Source organism: Siniperca chuatsi, linkage group LG15, assembly GCF_020085105.1.
Source record: "Siniperca chuatsi isolate FFG_IHB_CAS linkage group LG15, ASM2008510v1, whole genome shotgun sequence".
In the NCBI taxonomy this organism is placed as follows: Eukaryota; Metazoa; Chordata; class Actinopteri; order Centrarchiformes; family Sinipercidae; genus Siniperca; species Siniperca chuatsi.
The window spans coordinates 11,207,775-11,232,431 of NC_058056.1; the positions used below are offsets into that span (position 1 = coordinate 11,207,775).

Genomic DNA, 24,657 nt, shown 5'->3' on the forward strand with positions numbered 1-24,657 from the left:
GGCCATACTCACATGCTCATACACTGTTACACACACCAGGATGCTTACACATATTATCACACATATATTCTTTGTCACACACAAAGGGAGAAGTGGAGTAACGCCTTTACCCAGGGGGATGCGTCTCGTCTGTCTGTCTATTCAGGGTTTGACAATTCCCAGTCCTGTCCAAAGCACAGAGAGAGAGACGTTCTGGTGTCACTGCGTCCATACTGAGAAGAAAATGAGTCTTAAATGTCAGAAGGAACACAAACCTGCATACAATATGTGACACGAAACCACCTGGGAGTTTAATTCTTGGCATTTTATCTGAAAATAGAAGCTGCTATCTGAATGTGCATTGTTTTTGTAAAGATGTTCCTACTTTATACAGCCTCCTTGGAAAACAAATCCTTATCATCACAGTTCAGCTATGTGGTAAACAGGTTTGAAATTTTAATTACCTTGTAACAACACAGGACAACAGAACAGTGGGGTGTCAGTGAGGCTTTGTCTTGGGAGAAAATGGTGATGAGTCACCAAAATGCAGTTAACATTGTTCAAACAGCCCCCCATCCAAAACAGCTACCACTACTGGTCTTAGTTAGTTTTAAACTAAAAAATGGATGTCATATTGTTTTGCACTGTATGCAAGTGTAACACAAAAACGCAGGTTACACAAAGAGTTTGTAGTAAAAATAGCAGCATGGAGGAGATGTGCTGACATTGTGGGGCCATGGTTTAAACCTCTAAGCACTAATTAAAATGTTCACTGAGGTGCACAATAAAAACCTGTATTCACTCTTCTTTACCAGCAGGTGGTAGTAAAGTCCAGGCTAACTCATCACTTTAAAACTGAACTTCTTCCAACCAATATGAACCTTGGAATCGAAGAGATGGGAATACTTTTGCTTGGCTAAAAGCCCATAAATGGATGCTCTGAGTACATTCAACACCTGCTGCAATGAAAAGACAGAATACAAAGTTTTCTGTGAAAGTCACTGGGTTACACAACACCCATACAGTTTTATTTGCTTCATATTAACATATTTCTTTGGTATACTTTCTTTCACACTAGTTACATATAAACATGTTTTACAATGGTCTATTTCCACAAATAGGAGTAGGAAAACAACATTTGGCACGTACGACTTTGTCAACAAACTCTGCTTTAAACAAAACCAGTTTAGTTTCTCAGCACTGGTGTAGTATGGAGGTGTGTTTGTGCATCTGTGAGGATGTAGGTGTGACATGAGATGATGTTGCAACAGGATATGAAAGCCTGTGGAGGCTTGTATTTGCTTTTGCTCTATGTCACTCCTGTGATGCACATCCCTAAGCACCTAAACAGCACTGGCACACTTGTGTTTAACATGGAGGCACTTTTTAGAGTTTTATCATTGTCACACACTCACTGTTTTGTCTGTTTCTGTGAGAAAAAAAATTGGAACCTGTCAAATCTTCTGACTGGTCTGCAGCCTTGCTACTGAATGCCTATAGAGATCTCCGAAGACTACAGCAGCTGTGTAACATCTGTACTGTACATTATTTCACCAACAAAGTGCTGACAAAAGTGCATATTTACAGAGTGTTAAAAGGTCCAGGAAAAAGTATTTGCAGAGCAGACAAGGTTAAAAGGCAAAACATATTGGCAGATAAAACAATGTGCAATTTAAGGACTGCTGATTTGATGAAGGACATGATGTAATACAGTACTTTTGGACAGTGAAGTACCAGTGTGGAGACATTTACAGCAACTCTACCTGTACATACACCTGCCTCAAAGGGATGCTATAAAAAAAGATTCAGATATTCTGAATTTATATGGTGGTCATTGATGGTCTTCATTTTTAAAGCTACACTATGTAACTTTTTGTATGAAAAAGGCAGCGTTTTGTTAATCCTTCCCCTCCTTCTCAGTTGGTCAGATTCTCACCTCTGCACATTTGACTCAATCTGATAAACTCGTCACTTCCATAGCCTCCACCTGGTCAGACGACATTTTCTGAATCGTATGACAGGAAACCAAGCAGAAGGAACTTCAATCCACAGCAGCAAATTAAAATTTCCAAAGTATCTTTTATGTTTCGACATTAAGTCTTCATCGTATCAATGTGTATATTCTTTAACAATTTAGTGATAAAACATGTCTTTAACAAAAGAGCTGAACAGGAAAGATTTTTGTCCAGTGTTACAAACACATCTGCTTGGCTGTGAAAATTTGTTTGTATGTAATTATAATGCATTCATTCTTCATTCTGGACTGTAACGGTACTTATTATTCAGTAAACACTCTAAGTATGTGCAATGCACTATTAATACACTCTTTTTCTTGCCTGAACCAGCACCTGTAAATTCACATTTATAATTAATGGAAACGACCAGATTATGCAAAGCTGATGTTGCACTTTAACGTAAGCAAAATATTATTTTGAAATTTTAAAAAAACTGCAAATTGTAGCTCTGAATGTATTTTTTTGCTAACAGAAGAACATCGGTTTCTCCAGTTTCCAGACACCCAACAAAGGTATAGTATAGCATTTAGGGAGCCATCATTATAAACAACTTATATTGATTCCTTTGAAGAGTCCTTAAGGATCCACTATGGTGGGATTGTCAGTCAGTACCTCCAGCAGTCACATCTCGAAGTGACGGTAGATGCTCTCCACGTAGCTCAGGACCCTTTGCCAGTCAGGACCGCCTGCTCTCTGCATCTCCTCTACTGTCTGTAGAACGAAGATTTCAAATAAGTTTATAAGCTCAAAATCAACCTCACATCTGTCATAGAATATTCAGAAGAGGCTCTACTGTAAAATTATTTGTTTTATTTATAAAAAGACACCACGGATTACCAGGGTTTGTGTAATCCCAACAGTCTCTCCTGTTTTGAATGCCAGACTGAGATTCTCCCTCTACAGAAAAGTACAAATCGATAAGTTAAACACATAAATCACTTTGTCCTATCAATTACACAGGCACCAGGCACAGTTCCTACCTTGTTCTCAGGAGTAAGAGTGCTGTAAGGGACGTGTGAGGGGAGGTAAGTGTGGTAGACAGCACAGAAGGCGAGACCATCGGCCCAGCTGCTGCTGAAGTTTGTGATGTCAATATTCTGCATGGAGAGAAAAGACAGAAAAGATTATGGTAACTCACAGAACCAATGAGTTAAGCTGCAACAATCAACTGTCAATCACAATAGGAAAAGCATGAATGATGGCTGAATTTCATTTAGCTGCTTCAGTTTCAGAGTCCTGGTATTGTACACGCTGGCTCACTGTGACACTGTCAGGGCTTACTGGGACACTTGAATGGGACGGAGCCTTCGATAAGGTTATTAGTAACACCTGTGCTTTCTATGACAAGTCAAAATGTGTGAAAAAAGGCTTATTGAGGTATAAAATCCAAAAACCACAATGAATTCAAGAGATTTTGCAAAACTGGATTTCTGACTTCCCAGTGGGAATATCAAAAGCAACGAGACTCCTCTTCAAGTCAGGAGCAACTTTTCCTGTGGTTCTCAGAATCAGATCAGCATGAGAGCATACTCTAAAAATCGCTATAAATCACAACACCTACATACTTTTACAAACGTGCATATAATCCTCACAATACACTATAGAAAATGAAGCTTAGAACCAGTAACCATGAAAGATTGTCTTGAAGTTTCACTATTTGTTTAGGTTATTCCTCTCCGGCTCCCAACTCAATCAGCTGACTGAAGGCTATCCCCTTATTCACTTTAACCAATCACAATTTGCCACAACCTTCGTGAGCCAATCATCTTGTTGCTGTGAAAACTTTGCGATCTGTTCCCTTTGTTGCTGCTGTCAGCTGTCATTTCAGAGTCCACATGATATGTCACAGATCCAGATCTTCAGCTAGGCTAAATGTTCTTCAGGTCTTTGTTACTGCACACACTATGTCAACTAAATTCATTCTTTAGTAACTCTTTAAGCCCTTCGTTCAATTAGTCCATCCTGACTGAACAATACTAAGCTAAGGTTGTCAAATATTGTCATCAATACAACATTAGCTGCTACTTGGGAAAATACTATTGCAGTACTATATGGAACTTTAAGAAAGACATGTACAGTAAACAAAATTATATCCAGGATCACCTTGTAGCCTTGTGTTCGGCTCTGACACCAGCGGAGCAGAGAGTTTCTCTTCGAGCCTCCATGGCGACGCAGCAGCAGGTTGAAACCATCCTGGGACCTGACAACAACAAGATACAAACTGCTGAGGGCTTCAGATGTTTTGGTATTAAAACTGCAGGAGTTGTTGTTTTTTTCGTTTATTATATTAAATTAGAAATTATGTTTATCTTGATGGAACACAATTCCTATAATACTGGAGATTATATGTTAATATTTCTTAGTGACCAGTATCGTGGTGCAGCTGCAGAATGTGGTTTGAAAGTGAGTTTTTTTCAACAGGCTGTGTATAGTCTGAATATGTTTTTACAGCATTTCAGTGTCTGTTTAAATTGACTACATTTGAAGTAGCTGAAATGAAGCCACTGAATGCTGCTGAGCCAAAATCCAAATAGATGTCTAAAATTTTAAATCTACAATATTTTAACCTCAACGCCTTTTCAAATGCAAACCACCATGACATTATTACTCGATCAGATTGTGAGCTTAGAAATCATGTCTCTATGTCTGTGATCTATAGCCTATATTTTTTAGTACATTTTTCATCTTCAGTTTCTGGCCCCTGTGTTTTGTCAGATTAAAGCTGAACAAATATATTTTAAATGTAATGTAGGCTATGGCCTAATACATAGTCAGATTCCACCACTTCATCATCCATTAAGGAAATAATAACGAATTAATGGACAACACTGAATAAAACTTTATTGTGTTAACTATTAAGCCTTTTCCCCGCTCTGACTCCAGAGCTCCATTGATGACGGCTTTTTATAATCCTCATGCACGCGCTTAACTCAGCGTGAACATACTCAGTGTTGATTGAACTAACTCAGATCAGCTGTTCTGGAACTGAAAACTCAACTCAAGAGTTCAGGGTTAGGCTCAGAGTTTGTTGAACCTGGTTTCTGGAAAAGACCCCTGGTCACATAAAAACATTCAGGTTTTTCACAGGAACGGATTTAAAGTTTCTCCAGTTTAAAGCAGCCTAATAAGTCTCTAACCCAATGATTGTAAGAGGGCAAAAAGGTAAGTTTCCAATTGAGAAAAATAATGGACAACCCCCTGGTAGTATCCCAAAGATAGCTGTAAGGGGGCAAGGTTCAAAATCAAATTCAAAGAATTCAGAAAAACATTTAAAAATAGTTCCCCAGAAATCTGACAGTTTAGCGCAAGACCAGAATTGGTGAAATAAGGTGGCTGGTTCCAGTTCACAGCGAGGGCAGGTAGGGTCAGTATTAGAGAATTTCTTTCCAAGTTTTGCCCTAGACCAATGAATGCGGTGAAATACTTTTAACTGAATAAGACAATGCCATGCACTAAAAGATGAGGAGTGCAACCTCCCATTGTGTCTTGAAAGGAGCTGGGTTCAGGAGGTTATTAATGATTCTGTATATAATTGAAATTACACCCTTAGAAACCTTATTAAAGCTCAGGATATCCTCTACAGGAGGTTCCTGTGGGTATATTGGGGAATCCGAGTGTGTTTTTGTATACAACATCCCTAACTTGCAGATAGCGGAACAATTGAGATCTGGATATCTTAAACTTTTCTTGCTTTAGCTGGGCAAATGAGGCAAATGTGCCATCAATATATTGGTGTGATAAAGAGGATAGCCCCGATGTATGCCGAACCCTAAAGGCTCCATCATTTAATAATGGGGGACACATGGTATTTTGAGAAATTGGACCAGATATGGAAAGATGTTTCAAGTTAAAGGCTAATTGGAAACTGATTCCAGATCCTGAGTGACTGTTTTACTACTGGGTTGTCGCCATATTTTCTTAAAGGAAATGGAAGAGAGCGACATAGTAAAGAGGACAGAGCTGCAGGTTTGCCTGATTCTGACTCTAGCTGGAACCAGAGAGGAATTGTATGACCTTGATCTGCTGGTATCCAGTGTAGAAGGCCTCTGAAATTCGCTGCCCAGTAATATGCTTGGAAATTTGGTAGTGCAAGACCCCCCAAGTCTTTGGATTTTTCTAAGTGTTTCTTACCAATCCATGGTACTTTACCATCCCAAATAAATGACAGAAAGGCCTGTTCAATTAAAGTGAAAAATGACATGGGTATAGGATTGCTGTTATCAGTTGGGCTTTTGTGGAGTTATAAAAAAATCTTTTCACATAATTGACTGTTATTGAAAAGAAAACCTAACTAGCACATTGAATCAAGTAAGAGAGGTGTTTTGGTCCCAATATCAAGCTTTATGAGTTCACCAGACAAATGTACTTTGGTCAAAACAAGTAATTAGATTTACACAGGATGTAGCATTAGGCTGGTATCTTATTCACAATTGTTTGTCAGTGTGTGAGTGTGTCTGTGTAGACTCACTTGGGAGGCAGCTCAGTCAGGGCAGAGTTGTACTTGTTTAGAGACTCCTCACGTTTTCCTGTAAAGACAAGCGACCATACTTCATTACCAAACAGCATTCTGTCATAATGAACACTCCAAGCAGTGGTGGAAGGAGAGAGGTTTATCTACACCACCCTTAAACATGCTAATATGAACTTCTACATGTTTAAAGCAGCATTAATTGCTTTTTGACCACTTGGGGGCAGCAGAACACGCTGTAACATTTATGGTTTTGGTCTCCAACTCCTGAGAAAAATAAGTGACTCTTTAGCAGCTAAATACCCCACTATGTTCACCAGGTAGTAGCTAGCTTTGTGCGTCTGCTGTTTAGTGCTTGGTATCTGAGGTTTATCTGAGCTTTTCTGCTGCTGCTGCAGCTGGAAACAATGCTATAAGAGCAGTGAAAATGAACCAACAGTGAAGTTGCGGTCTGTAAAACCAAAATAGTGAGCTGAAAGATGCTAAAATGCTCCGTAGAGCTGAGGGGAACTGAAGAGTTGGGTGTTAATTACCTGTGGGTTTGTTTACGAGCATCCCCTTTCACATTACACAGTCATTAGAGCCATTGTTTATGTGAAAATGTTGATTAGTGCAGCTTTAAAAAAGATGCCCTGTGGAGTTTTCTCAAACAAAAGTTATATTAACATTCAGTGTTTCTTACCAAAATGTATTTTGTGTATCCTTGAGGTCTAACAAACATGATGAATGCATTTCCTTCCTCATATAACATTTGTAAAGCTGATTTCTGGAATATTTTAAATCCTGCATTGTTTACATTCATGTTTACTTGCTAGCAGTCTTCCTCTTCACTGCCTTTGTTGGCACATTGCTACACTTCTTGGCGCCATTACCACCATATATTTTCATCCTCGTGTCAACCTCATGCATATGTACATTACAAACAAAATGGGGACCCACTTGTACAAACATTGCTCCGTAGTGCCGCCAGTCGTCAAAATCGCCACAGGGCAAAATTGGTAAAGTGAAAAAACAGCTATACCACAAACACATGCATACTGTGACACATTGTACACAGGCATTTGTGTGCGTGCACACACACACACACACACACACACACACACACACCTGTGTCAGTATTTAACTTGCTGTCTTGCCAATCCAGACTTCTTCGGCCTCTTAGTTGCCCCAAGTTCTATAAAACAAACAAGAGTCATTCAAATTAGGTCAAATTCATTACATGAACAGAAAACCATGAATTAAGTGCTTAAACATTTCCCAGCTAGATAAAGCATCTCACCTTGTTTGTAGGTCCAACTGTTGAGGCAGTATTGGACTGGGAAGTTCCATTCTGCACGGTGGAGGAGTCTGAGGAAGCAGGTAATCTGGACAGGCTTCTATAACATTACAATACATGGTTAGGAGAGCAGACCCACTAAACCAAACCAACTATTTTTGATGGTATTTTTTCTAGGACAGCTGTTTCACTTGGCTCCAGCTGTTCAAACTGTCCTCAAGTGGCCCTGTGAAGTCCTGTGGATTGAGTGCAACACATTAAAAAGAAACCAAAATCATAGTCCTGACCAGATTTGGTGATTGGTATCCATGACTGTTATGTCACAGACAAAAAATGTGGAAAACAAAAAAGAGGCTTTGTTTTCTGACTGTCTGAACACATTTAAGTGCCAGCAATGTGTGCTTTAGCAATGTGTTGCAGAAATATTATTTGTTTTTGTGTATTCCCAAATAAGCACAAGATCAAACAGGTTGTCTCACCTTGACCTCTCTGTGGTTAGCGTCCTTTGTGTCTCACTGGATCGCACCTCCTCTCCACTCCTATCCTCATTTGTCACATTTCTCAGGTAATGCTTAGTCACACCTTTACAGTCTGTTCTGGCCTCCTCGCTTGCAGCATTCTTCGTCAATTCATTCTGACTCCTACTTTCATCTCGCCCCAACCTGTACACCCCCCCCTCCCTGCCCCTCTGGGTCCCTTCTTTGCTTTCAGAGCTGTTGGCTGGTTCTCCATTGGGCCTCTCTGGTTCCTGACATGGAGTCTGGGTGTCAGTTTTGTCATGAGCCTGTTTGAGAGTAGCCAGTCTCTGCCTGCTCTCCTTTAACTCCCCTCTCAGGATGACCAGTTTCATATCAGCCTCCTTCTGTCTCTGCTGGGCAGAAGCCAGCTCCCTCTCGACATCTTTGTGCGCCATTCGGAACGCAGTCAGCTCTTCTTCTGCCTCGGCTCTCAGACGGTCTGCCACTGACACTGCCACCTGTAGGTCAGCCTGGAACTGTAGCCATTCCCCACGCTCCGTCTGGAAGGGGAAAAAATAGTGCCGTTCATGCGAAGAACACGGAACACTGTGTTCCAACTTACTGGCCTTATTTTGTTACCCATATATGAGGTTCATGATGACTTTTCTTTACAAAAGTGAGGCTGATGGGAATGTCATTAGTTTTGCAGGTATCTAATCATAAACCAAAGTATTGGACAAATTAAACATTTTCCCTGATGGGTTGCCAACATTATTACAATGAATCCTGAGCCGCTAGCATGGCTAACAAAAATGGCTAACAGAATACATGCAGATTGTGTTTTCATCACAGTATAAACAGGCAAGTCATACTGCTACACAGACAAGCAGTATCCTACTGCAAATTTTCTACAATAACTTCATACAAAGCATACAAAGGATTAAAAGAGGAATTTTTAAACCCAAACTGGATATGACTGCCAAAAACAAATATGGCTAAACCCTCAGCAGACAATGTCTATAATCAAATGAACAATCAAATATCCATTTGGCTCTCATTAGGAGACTACAAGTCGAACTGAAGTTAGCAGCAAGCCTCAGCAAGCAGAGATGAGTGGAGCTGGCAAGTCAACTCTAATGAGGCATAACCGAATGGTGAGCCAAAGGGTTTTGCTTTTTGTGTTTTATTCATGTCATCTATAATCCACTAAACAAGAATATGTGTTCAGTTTAAAACTTTTTTTTGTTAAAAAAGGACCCCAAATAAGTTTGGACACAGACAGAAAAAACAGATATAAGCAACATTTTGGGAGCCGGGCAAAGGTTGCATTGTGAAACTGCCTTCTGTGTCAACAACACTGGCTACATCCCAATAAAGGTTGTTTTTTTTCTTGTTATCCACTGTAACTTATGAGAGATTAGCAGCATGGTTAGATGAAAACCTTCCTCTGACACAGACTCAGTTTCATATCTTTGGGGATGACTGATGTAGAAAAAGGTTCCAGTTATTATTCTTTAAGAGTATTATTGCCTCGGACATGCACAAACTACTGCCCCAGACATCAAAAGACGCACTCGGAACCTATGAAGCCAGAAAGTAAACAATACCAGACCTTTAAAATGAGGAATGAGGGAATGAGAAAGAAGGAAAAGGAGAGAGGAAGGACAATAAAAGCGGTTGCAGTCATGCACAGATTTAATACTGCCTGCAGAGAGATGTGAGGGAGTGCTGAGGAGCGGAGGAGCTGGGAAGGTTGGTAATTAGATGAAGAATGGATAGAGATGTGGAGGAGGAGGCGATATCTGAGCCAAGTTGCTCCCTCATCTGACCAGTGACTCAAGACCACAGCTGGACCCGATTACACTGGATACACACACGTATCCTATTCCCTTCTTCTCTCCTACACATACACCTCCCTTATTCTTTTACCTCACCACCAAACCACATTGTTAAGTTTTCTCACACACATCTACACATTCAGGGTAAGTTGGAGCACACTCTCCCTGGCTACATGTATCACATGAATAGTAGGATAGAGGCCTCTGTTTGGAGAACTTCTATATTAAGTAATACTGAAACACCCACTTGGACTTGAAGGATCTTGTCTTCACAGAGCCTTTGTTATCTGGACATGGACACTCCAACTGGAGCATGTCTTTTAAGGAAACAGGAAGGGGCACTCCTCAGCTCACACTGAGATAAGGGTGTGGATTGTCAGTCTTAAGACACACACACGCACACTCATACTCCCTCAAGAGCTGACCTAGTGCCCCACTGCAAGACCAGATGTGGTATTCAGCATTCACAGGCACACACACACACACACACACCTATACTCATGCACATCAGAGTTCCTGACAATTGTGTCATTGTGTGTTTCAAACATCTGTCCCAAGTTCACCTCCACACCCAGTCTTTCTAATACATACTTGGGGAAACATCCCAACACCATAATGGCTCCTCTCTTTCTTTCTCAGCTTTCCACAGCCTGTTGTGTGTATTGAAAAAAGTGGTTGAATACACCGTTACACCTGTTAAGGGACAATTCATTCTCTCTACAGCAGTCACACACACAAACAAAATGGTCAAATCCCCCCCGATTGGCAAATGAAAATCACTTGGTAGAGCCCCCAAGTTGCATATCTAAAGGTCCACACACATCAAAGAAAAGGGTCCCAAGTCACTGCCATTTACCCTGAGCTGCAAATTCAACACAGCACGCACACAAGCCTCCTCCTTCAATCCTCCCAAACACACTAAATCTTCATTCTAAATGTGAACAGCCTTCATGGCCTCCACATACATGGCCTTTTTGAGTCTGGGTTGCTGGAGCAGCCTAGCGAGGAGAAAAAGAGAGCAAAGGGAACCTGGAGATCATTCCTGGAAATCTCCGGCAGCGCTCACCTGGAACTGATTCCAAAGCAGGGCTTTGAGATCGACTAAATCTCCAGGAGGGAGGGAACACAAATCTGACCAGCCACCCCCACACACACCCACTACCCAGCCATGAATGGAGTGTTTTCATTTTTGTTGGTTAATACAATTGAACACTGGTGGTGCACATAAGCACAGACAGATGGTACTTCGAATAACATCCTTAGTAGTTCGCTGTACGTTGGGTAATCGTGTATTTTTTCAGAATTCCGTTTAACTGCAGTACATTAGAAATACATTAGGACTGAGGATAGACAGAGAAAGACAGGAGCATTTGGGAACGCAGGGATGAAGACAGATGAAGAGGTGCAGTGGAGAGGCTTAGCTGACAGAATATGACTGGAAGAATAATGGCTACTTAAGTTAAATGGGGAAATAAAAGGTAAAAAAACAAGAGGCCAGAGCTAAAGAAAAAAGGCTTAAGCATCTTGGGGTCATGTGAAAAGATGGATGGAAGTGAAAGAACAGACTAGGAGTTGAGGAAGCAAGATAGAGGAGGGGAGAAGACAGAGAGAGGAAGGAAGGGATGAGATAGAGAGGAGCGTTGCAGCCAAAGTTGGAGTGTAATTGTTTTGAGTTCTTGTGCTCAGGGGGGAGCGGTCAGCTCTCTGATGGAGAAAGAACGAGGGAATGACGAAAAGGCAGAGAGGCACAGCAAGGGAAGGAGTAGGGGAGGCTTTCCCTACAAAGCTGAAACAAATTGCACAAGCTAAGACTTCCAATGCATCTGTACGAGTTTCTGAGTCTTCAGTCTCACGTGTGGCACACACACAAAAACACATGGCCAGTCAGTCACTGCGAGCTGCAGCCCTCAACAACACCCCCCCCCCACCTCGCCACAAAGCACAAAACAAAACAAGTTCTGTCTCCTGAACAGCCGAATGTGAACCCCCTCCTCCGCACTGCACTCCCCTTCTCCAGCTCTCCACAAAAAGGCTCCCAGGACAGCAGAGTAGACTGAGAAGGTTCATAAACTCGAGCTTTGCTAGCTTATATTGCCCTACCGAGGGCCCATGTAAACACAGTGTTGGATTGCCCCAACTTTTAATACATAGCTACCTCTCAGTGCTATACCACAGTCTCTGGCCTGCGCAAGGCTTATATTTCCAGGTCCCCTTAGAGGGATGTGGGAAAGTGGAGGAGAGAGGAAGGAAAGACAAGAGAGAGCAGGGATTGAATATCAAGTAGAGAAAGAGGTGATGCCAAGGAAGTGTGGAGTAGAAGGGCTGAAGAACATGATTGTCATGTGTGTCAGATTAGCACTTGCTTGCAATAGTATGCAATTAAAATAATTCTGATTCTAATACATAGCAAAATACAAGAATTATAGACGTGAGGACAGTCAGAGAGGGAAGACAAAAGGAGAAGAGATGGGGTTGAGGAAGGCATACTGTAGATCATATTCTAGCTGTTGTAATCTGTGGAAGATCTAGAGGAAGCTGGGAGCCTCTGGCTATAATCCTCATAAGGGAGGGTCAGGAATTGGAACGAACGACTGACAGGAAATTACCGCAGCATATCACCATCCTCATAAGAGCATGGAGCGCCTGAAGAAACGGCTGAGCAATAGGACTGAAGAATGCTTGCAGAATTTTTATTCTTGGTTTATGCAACTTTGGGTTTGGAACCTAATAACGAGTCATTCCAAAATAGCTGGTGGGTCCCTACTGGACAAGCATCTTTTGCTGCTCCTTTTAAAAGGAGCCACAACCATATGCAACTATCTCTGATCAAGTGAGCTGCAAGAAACTTGGACAGAAGATGATATCAACAATTTTCCTCTTTTGGGCCTCTCAGGAGAAGCAGAGGACAGGAAAACCTCAATTAGCAAAGTTGCAGCTCCCAGCGGGGCTCATTCCAACGCCTATTGTGATAGGGGGGATGGAGGGTGACAGGGTGTCTTTTGGTGTTATCTCCTGGATGTCACAAGCACTAACTACTCTGACTTATTTATAATTGGAGTGTGTGACTTCCTGTTTACACTGCTATACTTATATACATACATACTTACATAGTTACCAGTACTAGTTTGTCAAGCTTTCCACTTTCACACGGCACATATGCAGTTACCACTCTCGAAAATCATAGTCATTTTTTAAACAATGGGCCCTTCGTTTCAGACAAGGGTAGACAAAAGCAGAATTCTCAGCGACCATCAATTTTGCTGGCTGAAATGGAAATTGTCACTAGCAGATTCTATCAGCTGTAGCTAACTAATTAAGCTAACGTTAGCCCCATGTGTTTGTTGAAAACTCTCCAGCTAACTTTTAATGTTTCCAGTTGACTTGTTGTAAAACAATAACCCTTTAAAAATGAGTCTTAAATATGCACTTGGTGGCTACATACATGCTATCGTGCTAAAAGACTGAGGCTAAAGCTACATATCCCAGGCAAAAAGTCACCGTCCTGAGCATCCTGTTCATATATTGCAATGTAGAGCTAGTTAGTTTATAGCCTATGTAAAAAATATAATCAGTCAGTTTCAGATTTCAGTTATCTTGTTCACATTTTCAAACAGTATGATTCACTTTGACCGTTTCGAGAGAAAGGCTTTAGGATGAGGACTAACTGACTAACTAAATGTGCGAGTGTGAACCAAGCTTTTTTTAACCTAACTTGTAACCCACCAAGGTAATGCTTCCTGGCTTTGTAATGCTTGATTACTATAGGTAGTAAGCAGCTAGTAAGCCAGACATGCTAATGTTTGCAGATTATGTTAGAGCCCTACACTTTCTCTTGTACTTTTGGTTTTGGAATGGCTAGAAAAAAATGACACCACACCCCAAACTCAGTGTTGCTCTTAATACAGCTCCATGCACACAGCTTCAACATGTGGAGAAATCCAAAACTTGACAAGCATACCTAAGACCAGCTAAGACTGGACAATAGCTGTTTGGGGGAGGGGTTTAGCAAATGTGGTCAATTACCATTAGTATCCCACTGAGCAGGAGAATATTGGAGAATAAACTGGCCAGAATATATCTAAAAACAAAGCACCTTTCTAGTACATCTCACCTGCAAAGTACTCTTCAAACTCTTCACTTCTGTCAGTAGATGCTTCAGTATCTCTGAGGGAAGGATACGGAAATGTCAGAAGACATCACATGCATATCAAATACAAAAAAAATGTCAAGGAAATGGATTTGCCCTTCTCAAAACAGGGACATATTACGTCCACAGTGAAATGAAAAGTTTTATTGCTCAAACTAAAATACCGCAGGCCTGAGTATATTAAGTATATTTAAGAAAATAAAATGTATTGAAAATTGAAATACTAGTACTATGACAGACATATGACTCTTGCCTGCTGAGTTTGTGGCCCCATCCTGACTGGCAGTGATACCCAGTGTTGTCCTACACTCCTCCAGCAGCTTCTCCAGTTCCTCACCCTGGTTGTCCCCAGCTTTGTGACCGGGCAGTAAAGACTGACTCAGACCGCTGTCCCTTTCGCTCCAGTTCTGCCCCGAAGAGCTGCCCACCACAGGTGAGGCACTACACAGAGAAGAGGGGCTCTTTGTAGGGCTGATGGCCACAGTCTTCCCCTGGGAGACTTGAGACCGAGGGGTGGAGGTAGGAGGACACCCATTCCTCCCCAAAGCGGCTTGTCCTTTAACCACAGTACTTCCTGGCTTGTTGTGCACTGGGCTAACTCCAGGGACAATGGCGGAGATATCTGAGCTGACAGGTGGATGAGGCCTACAATCACGAGGGGGACTGGAAGTGGTAGGGGTGGTGCGGTATTGTGCTTTCTTCCCACTGGATGTGAGGACTGGGAGTGAAGGTGGAGATGAAACCGGAGCTACAGGGGAAGGTTGAGGTGAGGTAGGGTGAAGGAGCTGGGGGACACCGGGCATGAAAGCAGGCCCATCACTCTGCGGAGAAGCAGGAGGAGTGTGGAAACTATCCCCATGGGCCCCTAGAGAAAAAAAAACAACTGAATTCAGATGAAGTAAGAAAGGCAAACATGTTTTAAGATAGACAGAAATACACTGCTTTGGATAGTAATGTGTCTGATATACTTTTTCCAGAAAAAAAAGCACAATAAACTCATTACAAATTCTTCAAGTGGCATCTAGTCTCCCTTTCTGAAAAATACAGAATGTATGAATATGCAAATATAAAGTTTAACCACCAAACACAAGTTGTCTCCTACATCACTGATGTCCATTCTAAGTGTATATGGGCTGGAGGTTTAAAGTTTCCACAACACACTTGTGTAAGATGCATACTGGACTGTGATTGGCTTCTCAACCAGTTGTGATGTCACAAAATCTTAAACTGAGAGCATAGAGAAACTTTCCCCTTCATCAGATGAATGTGAAAACAGCCGTCTAGTGTCAAACTCTGCACATACATCATTCTGTACAGTGAAGGTTAAACATCCAAATGAAGTAACAATAAACAAAACTTATTTTGAGGGGAGGGGGACTTTAAAGTTATGAATAAGTGTGAGAGACACAACAGAACAGATTGAAAGAACTGACTGAGCAGCTGAATCATGGACAGAATGAAGGGGAAAAAACAGTTTAGTTGTCACTAGTCTGGCATGTTGATACTGAAAACACCATTCAGTGAGGTGACCAGACCAGCAAGGCCCTCATTAGCCAGGAAAACATCCAGGCCATGCCCCTGAAGATGAATGCTTTAATACAGACATTCCTCTTGGACTGTTCATCCACAATGTTGCTGCGACACTCATTCTCCAACATCAGGAACACACACATACACAGAAGACAAATGTTCCCCATAGATAGATAAATTTGAAGCAGTCTGCCGCAAATACATTTCCAAACTTGACACAATAACAATAACACAAGGAATTTTTACTTTTTGGCTCAGCGCTCCTCGCCCATAATGGCATGCCACCAATAACTTAAGAAGCAATGGGAACCACTGGGCATGGTGTCTCCTTTATTTTCTTCCTTTTCCTTGTTTGGACAAAAGCCTCACTGCTGGCAAAATGAATGTGTTTTTTTTCTTAAATGATGTAAGAACAGCGGTTGGACATTTGCAAAGTTATGCACCACCTGCTGTAAGGCCAAATCACTGGGAAAGAATGACAGGATTGTCTAACAACTTTCTCATGCCACCCCTTTTTATTTCTTCATTCCAAACCTTAATGTGCTCGTCCAACCATGCGCACGGGTGGCAGATTGACTGAATGAGAGTTAGTGTGTGTGTGTCTATTGAGGTCTGTGTGTGTGTGTATGTGTGTGTGTGTGTCAGAGAGCATTAGGCTTCCTATGATTAATCCGCTGCCCTTGTGCTGAGCCGGGGAATTCTGCCGATTCATCACAGCTGGCCCATCGGGGCCAGAACGAATCACACAGGGACGCGAGGAGAATGACCACTCACTGAGCAGCACACAGGAGGGCTGCCAAGATTCCTACTGCCACTCAGCGCGCGCACACACACACACAGGCTTTCCGCTTGCTTCTCCTTTTGTTGCTTTCAATTTCCTGATTACCCCTTATCCACCCCTCTTTCATACAGTCTCTAGCAATCGTGCTCTTCCTGAATTTCTCTTCTTTTTCCCTGTACCACCCTCCTCCTACTACATGTACCAGAGCCTTGAGGTGTGCTGTCTTTAGTCTCAAAACATGAGGCAGAAAACACACAAACATTGCCAGGCATCTGTGTGTACTGCCAAATATAGAGTGATTTGACCAGAGCTAGTTTTAAAAGAAAAGGGATTGGTTCATAAGTGAGAGTATGTGTTTGTTGACCTACCTGTGGGTCCATGGCCATCTTTGCTGGAAAAGTTGCCCATACTGCAGTAATGGGGTTTGGGCCACTGATGGGGCCCTGCAGGTGCTTGTTGCTCTTTCACTCAGCCCAGACCAAAGTGGCACTGTGGAGGTGACCTACACACACACACACACACACACACACACACCAGGACATCCAGTGAGATAATAGATGAAGTCATGCACTGTTATCCAGCTGAGAAATAATTCAGTGACTACAGCTCTGAACAGTCTGAGGAAGGTTACAGGGAACTTGCGCTGCTCATTTGAATGTTTGAAGAAAATCAGTGTGTTTACACAACGAGGCTAAATCACAGGGATGAGATCAGCCAGCAGAAGCAGGACACTGCAGTGTGACCACATGTGACAAACTAATTTGTTGGCATGTCAGGTTTCGATGCGTCTGAATGAAAACTGTTCACATGCGATGAGAAATGCGCCAAATCCGTCATCGAAACAACACAACTAGTCCAAGTTGGCAAAACTCATTTCAGATAAAACGTAACATCATTTTGCTCAAACGCCACAGACTTTAACGCGCAATCTAAACGTTTACACAGAAGCCCGAGCTAAATGTGCATCCAGGAGTTTAAAAACGCGTTTAGAAAAGTAACTTAACTTTTCGCCCACTACCATAAAAAGCCACACCTTTACTTTGAAGAGCAATGAAAAGTGGATACAAACCCTTGAAAGCGGACAAATAAATCCCCAAATCCTTTTGTTCTGAGTTTGGTGAACTCTTCCTCTCCACGCTTTTCTTCCTTCAGCGCTGCCCAACCAAGCGCACTGCCCCGCTGCGTCTTCACTGAGGAGAGGGAATGGCTGATAGAGAAATGCTGCTGCATTTCCTCAGAACAAAGTCCAAATCCAAGCAACATTTTGCTGCTGGGAACATCTTGATAAGAAGACAAAACCTGATTGTAATCCGCACTGAAAAACCAAAGAGCGAAAAAAAAACTCTGGACATCGATTACCGATGGCGCCGATAAGCGCTGGACGAGTCCACTGGAGGGCACAGTTAGGCTGTGTTAGAAGAACCTGTTGCCTCCGGGGGGTGTGGCGGCCCTTCCTCACTTATCTCTTGACTTATTATGAAGCGGACTCTTGCAGGCTGATGACCCAGTGACCTACTGTACCGGACAGCTCCACGCTGGAAAATTCTAGTTGACCTTTTCTTTCTTGCGCCTCTGCCGCATTACAGATTTAAGTGAATGTTGTGACTTGCAGATTTAATTAGTATTTTAGTGAATGTACTATTTGTTTAATGAGTAATGTATAAGTACAACTCTATTTTCTCCATTTCCTTTAATAAAAAGGTTTTACACCTGTTTTTAAAACTAATAGATTCTGAGTATCACATGTCATCTTGTAAACTGTTCCAAATCTTGGCCCCACACATTTATATCCAAAGACCCATATCTATGAATTCTGACTGACTCTTGACTATGTGTTGTATTATACCTATGCTGGTCTTTAGTATGCTCAGACATTGCAGGCGACATTAAGAGATTGGGTTGGAGCAAGTTTCATGTTTGAGACAAAAGAAATAGATTGTGAAAATAAATAATGGCACATATTTCTACATTGTCTATTTTATGAAGTCTGCAGCATTAGTATTAGTATCTGCAATTTCTCTTTGGATAAACCTAAACCCTTTTAAGTTTTTTACTTCACCACAATTCACTTTTGGTAATAATGTAAATGTGGATGTCAAGACATGCTCAACCCTTCCCAATTTATTAACTTTACCATATCCTCCATCTCAGTCATTCTAAAGTTTTAGATAATGTACTGTAGAAAATGATTAGGCCATTAGGATTGTGATTACTGTCTCCAAGTGTAATTGAGAATTGATTCACCCTAATAACAAAGATGACCTATGTGAAACCTGTGATCTATACTGGAGGTTTGTGTATCTGAATTCTAAAATCTACACGACTGAATGATTCAGCTGTTACAAAATTTGTGAAATCAGTGTCTAATCGCTTTAAGCCTAATTACAGCAAAACAGCATGAATTGCACTTTGACTAAAAACATATTTATTTCTTGGTACAAAAAGCACAACTTCATCGCACAACAGTGTACAAAAACAGCACACCTGACCCACAGGTGTGACTAAGTGACTAACAGTAGAGCAGCATGTTTGCCAAATGCTTTTATTTCATAAATCTCTTCCAACATCTTTTCATTAAATATGAGTTACATTGCTAACAGAACAAATCTCTCCTTTAATGGGCACAGCTGAACTTTTACAGACTGAAATGAATGAGCACTGATGCGTGACACCCACAACAAGAGAACAGAAGAATCCTGTGCTTTCAGACATGTTTTATTCCAACAGCAAACATGTTTTCAGATATTCCTTTTTCGTCGATGCACTATGTCTTGGCAGTTCTCCCTCATAAATTGTACAATGCTGAGTGAAACAGGAAGTTTGCTGCAGTGAGGAGACAAGCTCTCCCTCACTCTCTGATTGAGATCAATAGGGTTCCACAATGCTCTGTGCACCACTGCAGTACAGAGAGAATCCATCAAAACCAGCCAGGTGCATTATACAACCTCCAGCCCCCACCCACATTGATTTCACACTCACGGAAGTGCACTGCCTGAACCTGACTATAAAATGTAGTCATACTTGTATCTTGTTACTCCGGAAAGTTTTAAAAGCCCCAATTTACCCTGTTTTCCCTCAGACGAATATGGTGACACAGAGTATCCTGTTGTTTTGAGACCATCACAAACCCATTATGAAATTGTTTATGGCTGTCAGTCTCTGTCCAGAGTAAGGTGACCAATTGTTTAGTGTCTGATGCCAGTTGGAGCCATTACCCCCCTCTGCTGAGTGGATTACGACCATTTTGTTGGTGACCTACTGTGCTAGCATTCTGGAGGGCCTCTATTGGGGCTCTAAAAACTCCCAACCTGCCACAACCAGCTGCTGATCCAATTTGGCAGACAGACAAGGATGGCTCTTCAGCAATGAAAACCTGGATTACAAGGTCTGGCTGACCTCTAAGCGATGAAACACTCAACTTTCTCACCATCCTCTTTTTTCACAACTTTCCAGAATACTTGGGAACTTCCTCCTCCTCCTGTCCCCTGCTTGTGGAGAAATAAAAGTCTCTCTGGTCACTTGTGTCACCACGATTTCTGAGACACAAAACTCTACATTCAGTAGATTTTTAAATATTCATAGTCAAAATAAGAGGCAGTAAAGACAATTTGACCCTGTGCTATCCATAAGGCACAGCACGCATTCTCAACCACACTCAGTGTCTCGCCAAATCTCAAGTCCCCTTTCGCTGCTATATTTTTGGTGTAAACACTAATGGAAACACCAATCCCATAATATAAATCCATGTATGACAGTGGGACAAATGGTGGACACTGCAGGGGGAATGGTACAAAGTTGGGATGCACAGGACTGACTGTCTGCCTCACGGGTCCTTCTCTCTAATACCAGATTAGGTGAATGAGTGTGTGTGCCAGGAATGATTTTCCACCTGGGTTAATCCCCATAGAGGACACTGGCTTATCCAGGAGGAATCACCATTCTAGGTGTGTGTGTTTGTGCAAGTGTTGTTTACATTACTCAGGTTTCGATATCAAATGTACTTTCAGTACTTTCTTCTATTAAAAGAAGTGTTTTCAGTCCACAAAACTGCCCTGCTATTCTTTCACAACTCTGACCGAACCCTTGGAGAATTGAACTTTTCTGAACACAGGAAGCACCAGTCACTGAATCAGCCAGAAAGCCAACCTGTGTCTTCCGCCACTGTCTCTTGATTGGCAGCCGATGCCAGACCGCGCCAGCAAACGCCAAGGCTTGTTGATGGATGGCACCTGCTCCTCCTCAGAGGAAATCAATTGAAGTCATGGGCAGGGATGGGCTGCTCAAGCACTTACACATGGCTGTCTGCCTGGGGAGGGAAGGGGAAGGGGAAGGGGAAGGGGGTGGGCATAGAGAGAGGGTTGCCAACCATCTGTGTACAGAGGGACACTGCCAAGCGTCAGTCCCGTTTTACACCAGGCCTCAAAAAGATACACAATGTGTCCAAATTAAAGATGTTAGCTCCTTTAAGCTACATTCAGCAACAGTCTTTGGGAAGTTCCAGCATCATTATATACTCATCATCATTCATATTGCTTAGTGCCCTCTCAGTGCATTACAGATTCTAATATTAGTGATTAATTGATACAATTCAATAGCATTTAAACTATTTTTATGTGTTGCACTAGTTACAGAATTCATTATTACTATAAGACATTCAACTTCCTGCCAACATAAAGGCTGAGGTTAGTCAAATATCCACACTTGCACATCATTAGAGAGCACATGGGCCACACTGGGGCAATGGGCCAGCATAGCTACCATCTTAGATGTGCATGAGTGTAGTTATTGGAACTCAACCTGTGATGTTGGCCAATCCATATCCGATCTAGCATCACGTTATTTCAAGGAAACTTTCTGGCCCACAAAGGAGGGATGTGGGATCTCCTGGCAGGCAACGGCCGGGCGAGTAACATCCAGGAAGGGGGTCCTATGGGCAGCAGTGCCCACCATGCTGGCATCAGTGTGTGTGCCAACCCACTGCAGCACACGGGCAGAGGGCCGGTGGTGGAGGGCCAACTGCCTGGAGCTGTAGCCACACATCCCGATCCCCACGGCCCCCAGCAGCATAGCCACGCCGGGCATGGTCTTCTCAGCTGGAGGCGTCACAGACACATTATGGTAGGCCTGGGTCTGAAAGGGGAGAAAAGTGGAGAGTGAAACGTGATCAGAGAAATGTTGGATTTCCTTGGTATTGTGTGTGTATGAAAGACAAATAAACTGCATTAGGGCTTTCAAAGCAGTCTAGACATAACACAACTTTCTGGCAAACAATGACCAAACAGTTATGATTTGTTAATGTCCAAAGTATATGCATGGATGCAGATCAATTTTAGGAAAATACAGCACAGGAGGACAACATGCCTTGCAGCTCTTTTTCCAAACATTTGTCTGCATCAAACAAGTTAGCTACAATATGCTCACCTCAGCTCCCACCCCATCTAGCCCTCCCACCAATCCCAGAGAGATTAAAAACTCATCTTCTCTCATTTACTAAATCGCAGTCTGTCTCTTTTGACAAACAAAAAGCTCGTCTATTTTGCGACATGGGCAATTTCCTCAGTGGGCCCTTGACAATTATAAAGAGCGTAGAGGAGCAAATAATAGAAACCTCATAGTTTCTAATGGAGCTGTGTCACAGACAGTTAAGAAGCCGTCCCTGTAGCTCACTCACCCAGTTCCCATTTCCATTTACAATGCAATGGACTGTCACAGGCTTGGATTTCTCCATTGTTTGTGGTAAACACCACCAAAAAGGTGATTGTGTTTTGTGAGCTAAAACAAAAGGCATCACATTGCCGGAACAGAAGCCTGGAACAAACTCATATTTGTGGGTGGTGATAGTACTGTATTTCATCATCTTGTCACAACAATCTGTTGAAACCCTTGACTGAGAGAAGGCTGCACAATGGCAGCGAAAGGCTTAGTGATACCAACTTGCTGTATGCACTGTCTCTGTCTATAAACTTTTGTGCGTACCCATAAAACCAGTACCTTGCAAACACTTCATTACATCAATGGCTGCTCTCAGAACTGTCAAAGTTATTTCATCTGCCACTTTCTTCTACTCCCTCAGGACCAGTAGAGACAGAGCATGCCAAGCACGGTGTAATCTACACTTCAAATCCAAAGACACTGAGAGGGCTTTCAGCCTTTGTGTTTTAAAGGTCTTAAATCAAAACAGGTTGTTTGATGCAGAAAAATTGCAATAAAGTACAATCCACTTCTGCTTCTAAGATCACAGGCAAGCAACTTCCACTGACTCAGCACTTAACGCTCCTGCAACCCGGTAGTATAGAGAGCTTTAGTGCATCTGAGAGTAACAATCACAGCACATGGAAATGTTCTGTAGGTGGTTAGAGTATCTAATTGACTCGAAATCTTGTTCACCTTTACAACAAAGTAGCATTGAAAGATCCAAACCAGTATTTCATGCATGTTCAAACTGACAAAACGATTGAATTCTTCAAAGCCTGCCAAATTGCTCACACTCACCTGCAGCAGCCTGATGTAGCCCGGAGTCAGTCTTGGGATTCTGAAAAACATTTTGGAGCGTTCCACTAAGGTCTTCCTGTTAAATTAGGAATGAGTTAAGGGGCAGATAACACTTTGCTCTCTCAAGCTCCTCTTCCTGGACTCCCAAGACTGACAGAGGGTCTGTCCGGGTGTCCACTTGGATACTTCAACCTGTGCTCTGCTATGTGGTGCAGGACAGCCTGATCAGCCCTTATAACGTCTCCTTCCTGTCTTTACATAACAGGCAGTCTGAAGGTGGTGTGTCTAAGGGGATTACAAGAGCTGGCACACAGTGACAAAGAAGTCACTCTAAACAGAAGGAAGGTTGAATGGAGTGCAGGGCTGAGTGATACTTAAATAAGTATACTGACTCTAGTAATGGAATCATATTTAAATTATATTGTTTTACAAAATTCTGTTGTGGAAATGAATGACTTCAAGCAAACTGTATTTAAAAACCAATAAAGTTATTACTGAGGTTTTATTTTTGGTTTGCATATATGTAGAGTTTTGTCTGATGTATTGCATTGCAGTTCATTGTATAAAACATCAAGTTTTTTCTATGTACTCTTGCATACATTTGCCACAACGCGATGAATATCAATACATAAAATAATATAAAATATTCTCACTAATAATGTGATTATTTCAGCCATATCTCCCAGTCATAATATAGTGTATTCATCTATGTACATTGTGAATGTGTGTGGAAAATCAGAGGGGTGTTAATGTACACACTTTGGGAGCAGATAACAGTGTGCATATTGTCATTTTCAATGTTTTGAATTCTGATCAGAACATTTTCAGGATTTGATGCATTTTTCCATCCTTTTCTGTCTGTTTGATGGGAGTCTGACATCAAAACAAAGTGCAAAATGATGAATGAGAAGTTATCTACTTCAGGTAAAGTACATTAGCATCAGGTGTAACTTATTTCTTACTTCAGCAGTTCCTTTAATAGCTTAATATAGAAGGCCCAAGTCATTTGAAGTCAGAACCACTAGAACCTATTTGAATCTGCCGAGTGGGTTGATTTGGATGTTTTTCTGTTTATGTTGAGAATGGCTTCTCCTGCCATGTCAGTAAATTTCTTTAAGCTTTAATATCCATCCTGGCCTAGAGGTCCTCGACTCAGAGTGAGGTCTACAGGCTATAATGAGGTAGCTGTGCCGTCTCTCTCTCTCTGGACGAGAGGAAATCTCTCTAAGAGCAGCCAACAATGACCTTCTTCTCATCTCTGGTAATAGGACCCAATTCTGCCTCCCAACTCATGCATCCCTGAATAATTTCAAAAGCCCCCCGCATTAATGCTGCAAAGTCATGATGCCACAGAAACTTATGATGCCTACTGGGTTTTTACACAAAAAGAAACCATATGGCATTTAAAGTATTAAAGGAGAAAAAGTAAAATCACTATCGACTTCAATGCTAGAAAATATAAAACAGGCAAAGTAAGTTAAACTCCACAATTCACTACTACATAGTTAACAGTCTTTGTAACATGTTTTAAGCAATACATTTCTAACATTTATAATATGTTTAGAAACAAATTTCTGAATTTCCTTTATATGGACTTTAAGAAAAGAATCTACTTGCTAGCAGCTCTGAGGCTGTACCTCGGCACAGCGGTGCGTTGAGCTAAATACTAGGTG

At 41.9% G+C, this 24,657-nt stretch overlaps 2 protein-coding genes across 4 annotated transcripts; both read right to left on the reverse strand.

Annotated features, from left to right (window-relative positions):
• Positions 1–28: 28 nt before the first annotated feature.
• Positions 29–18,014, reverse strand: si:ch211-195o20.7 (cytospin-A). 3 transcript variants are annotated; one of them, XM_044166548.1, is made up of 13 exons: positions 17,562–18,012; positions 16,861–16,994; positions 14,435–15,046; positions 14,146–14,198; positions 8,218–8,756; positions 7,742–7,838; positions 7,570–7,636; positions 6,463–6,520; positions 4,098–4,194; positions 2,975–3,091; positions 2,832–2,891; positions 2,607–2,705; positions 29–164 (listed from the first exon to the last, which is right to left on the reverse strand). In XM_044166548.1, exons 2-12 carry the CDS (start codon positions 16,898–16,900, stop codon positions 2,616–2,618), a joined length of 1,830 nt encoding a protein of 609 aa, XP_044022483.1. In that variant the 5' UTR covers positions 16,901–16,994; positions 17,562–18,012; the 3' UTR covers positions 29–164; positions 2,607–2,615. The 3 variants fall into 3 exon arrangements, with proteins under 3 accessions (XP_044022483.1, XP_044022484.1, XP_044022482.1); XM_044166549.1 differs by lacking the exon at positions 29–164 and having other exon boundaries at positions 965–2,705; positions 7,742–7,835; positions 17,562–18,014; XM_044166547.1 differs by lacking the exon at positions 29–164 and having other exon boundaries at positions 965–2,705; positions 17,562–18,010.
• A 1,004-nt stretch (positions 18,015–19,018) lies between these two features.
• On the reverse strand, positions 19,019–24,249 carry zgc:193593 (uncharacterized protein LOC564090 homolog). The gene is made up of 2 exons (XM_044167568.1): positions 22,985–24,249; positions 19,019–21,622 (listed from the first exon to the last, which is right to left on the reverse strand). Exons 1-2 carry the CDS (start codon positions 23,033–23,035, stop codon positions 21,329–21,331), a joined length of 345 nt encoding a protein of 114 aa, XP_044023503.1. The 5' UTR covers positions 23,036–24,249; the 3' UTR covers positions 19,019–21,328.
• Positions 24,250–24,657: the final 408 nt, after the last annotated feature.

Coding starts and splice junctions, on each gene's coding strand:
- si:ch211-195o20.7 (XM_044166548.1), bottom strand. CDS start 16,900: ATGGGCAACTTTTCCAGCAAAGATGGCCATGGACCCACAG. Junction 6,521..7,569: donor CAAGTTAAATACTGACACAG/GTGTGTGTGTGT, acceptor TTGTCTTTACAG/GAAAACGTGAGGAGTCTCTA. Junction 4,195..6,462: donor CTGACTGAGCTGCCTCCCAA/GTGAGTCTACAC, acceptor TGTTGTTGTCAG/GTCCCAGGATGGTTTCAACC.
- zgc:193593 (XM_044167568.1), bottom strand. CDS start 23,035: ATGTTTTTCAGAATCCCAAGACTGACTCCGGGCTACATCAGGCTGCTG. Junction 21,623..22,984: donor GCTACATCAGGCTGCTGCAG/GTGAGTGTGAGC, acceptor CTCCCCTTTCAG/ACCCAGGCCTACCATAATGT.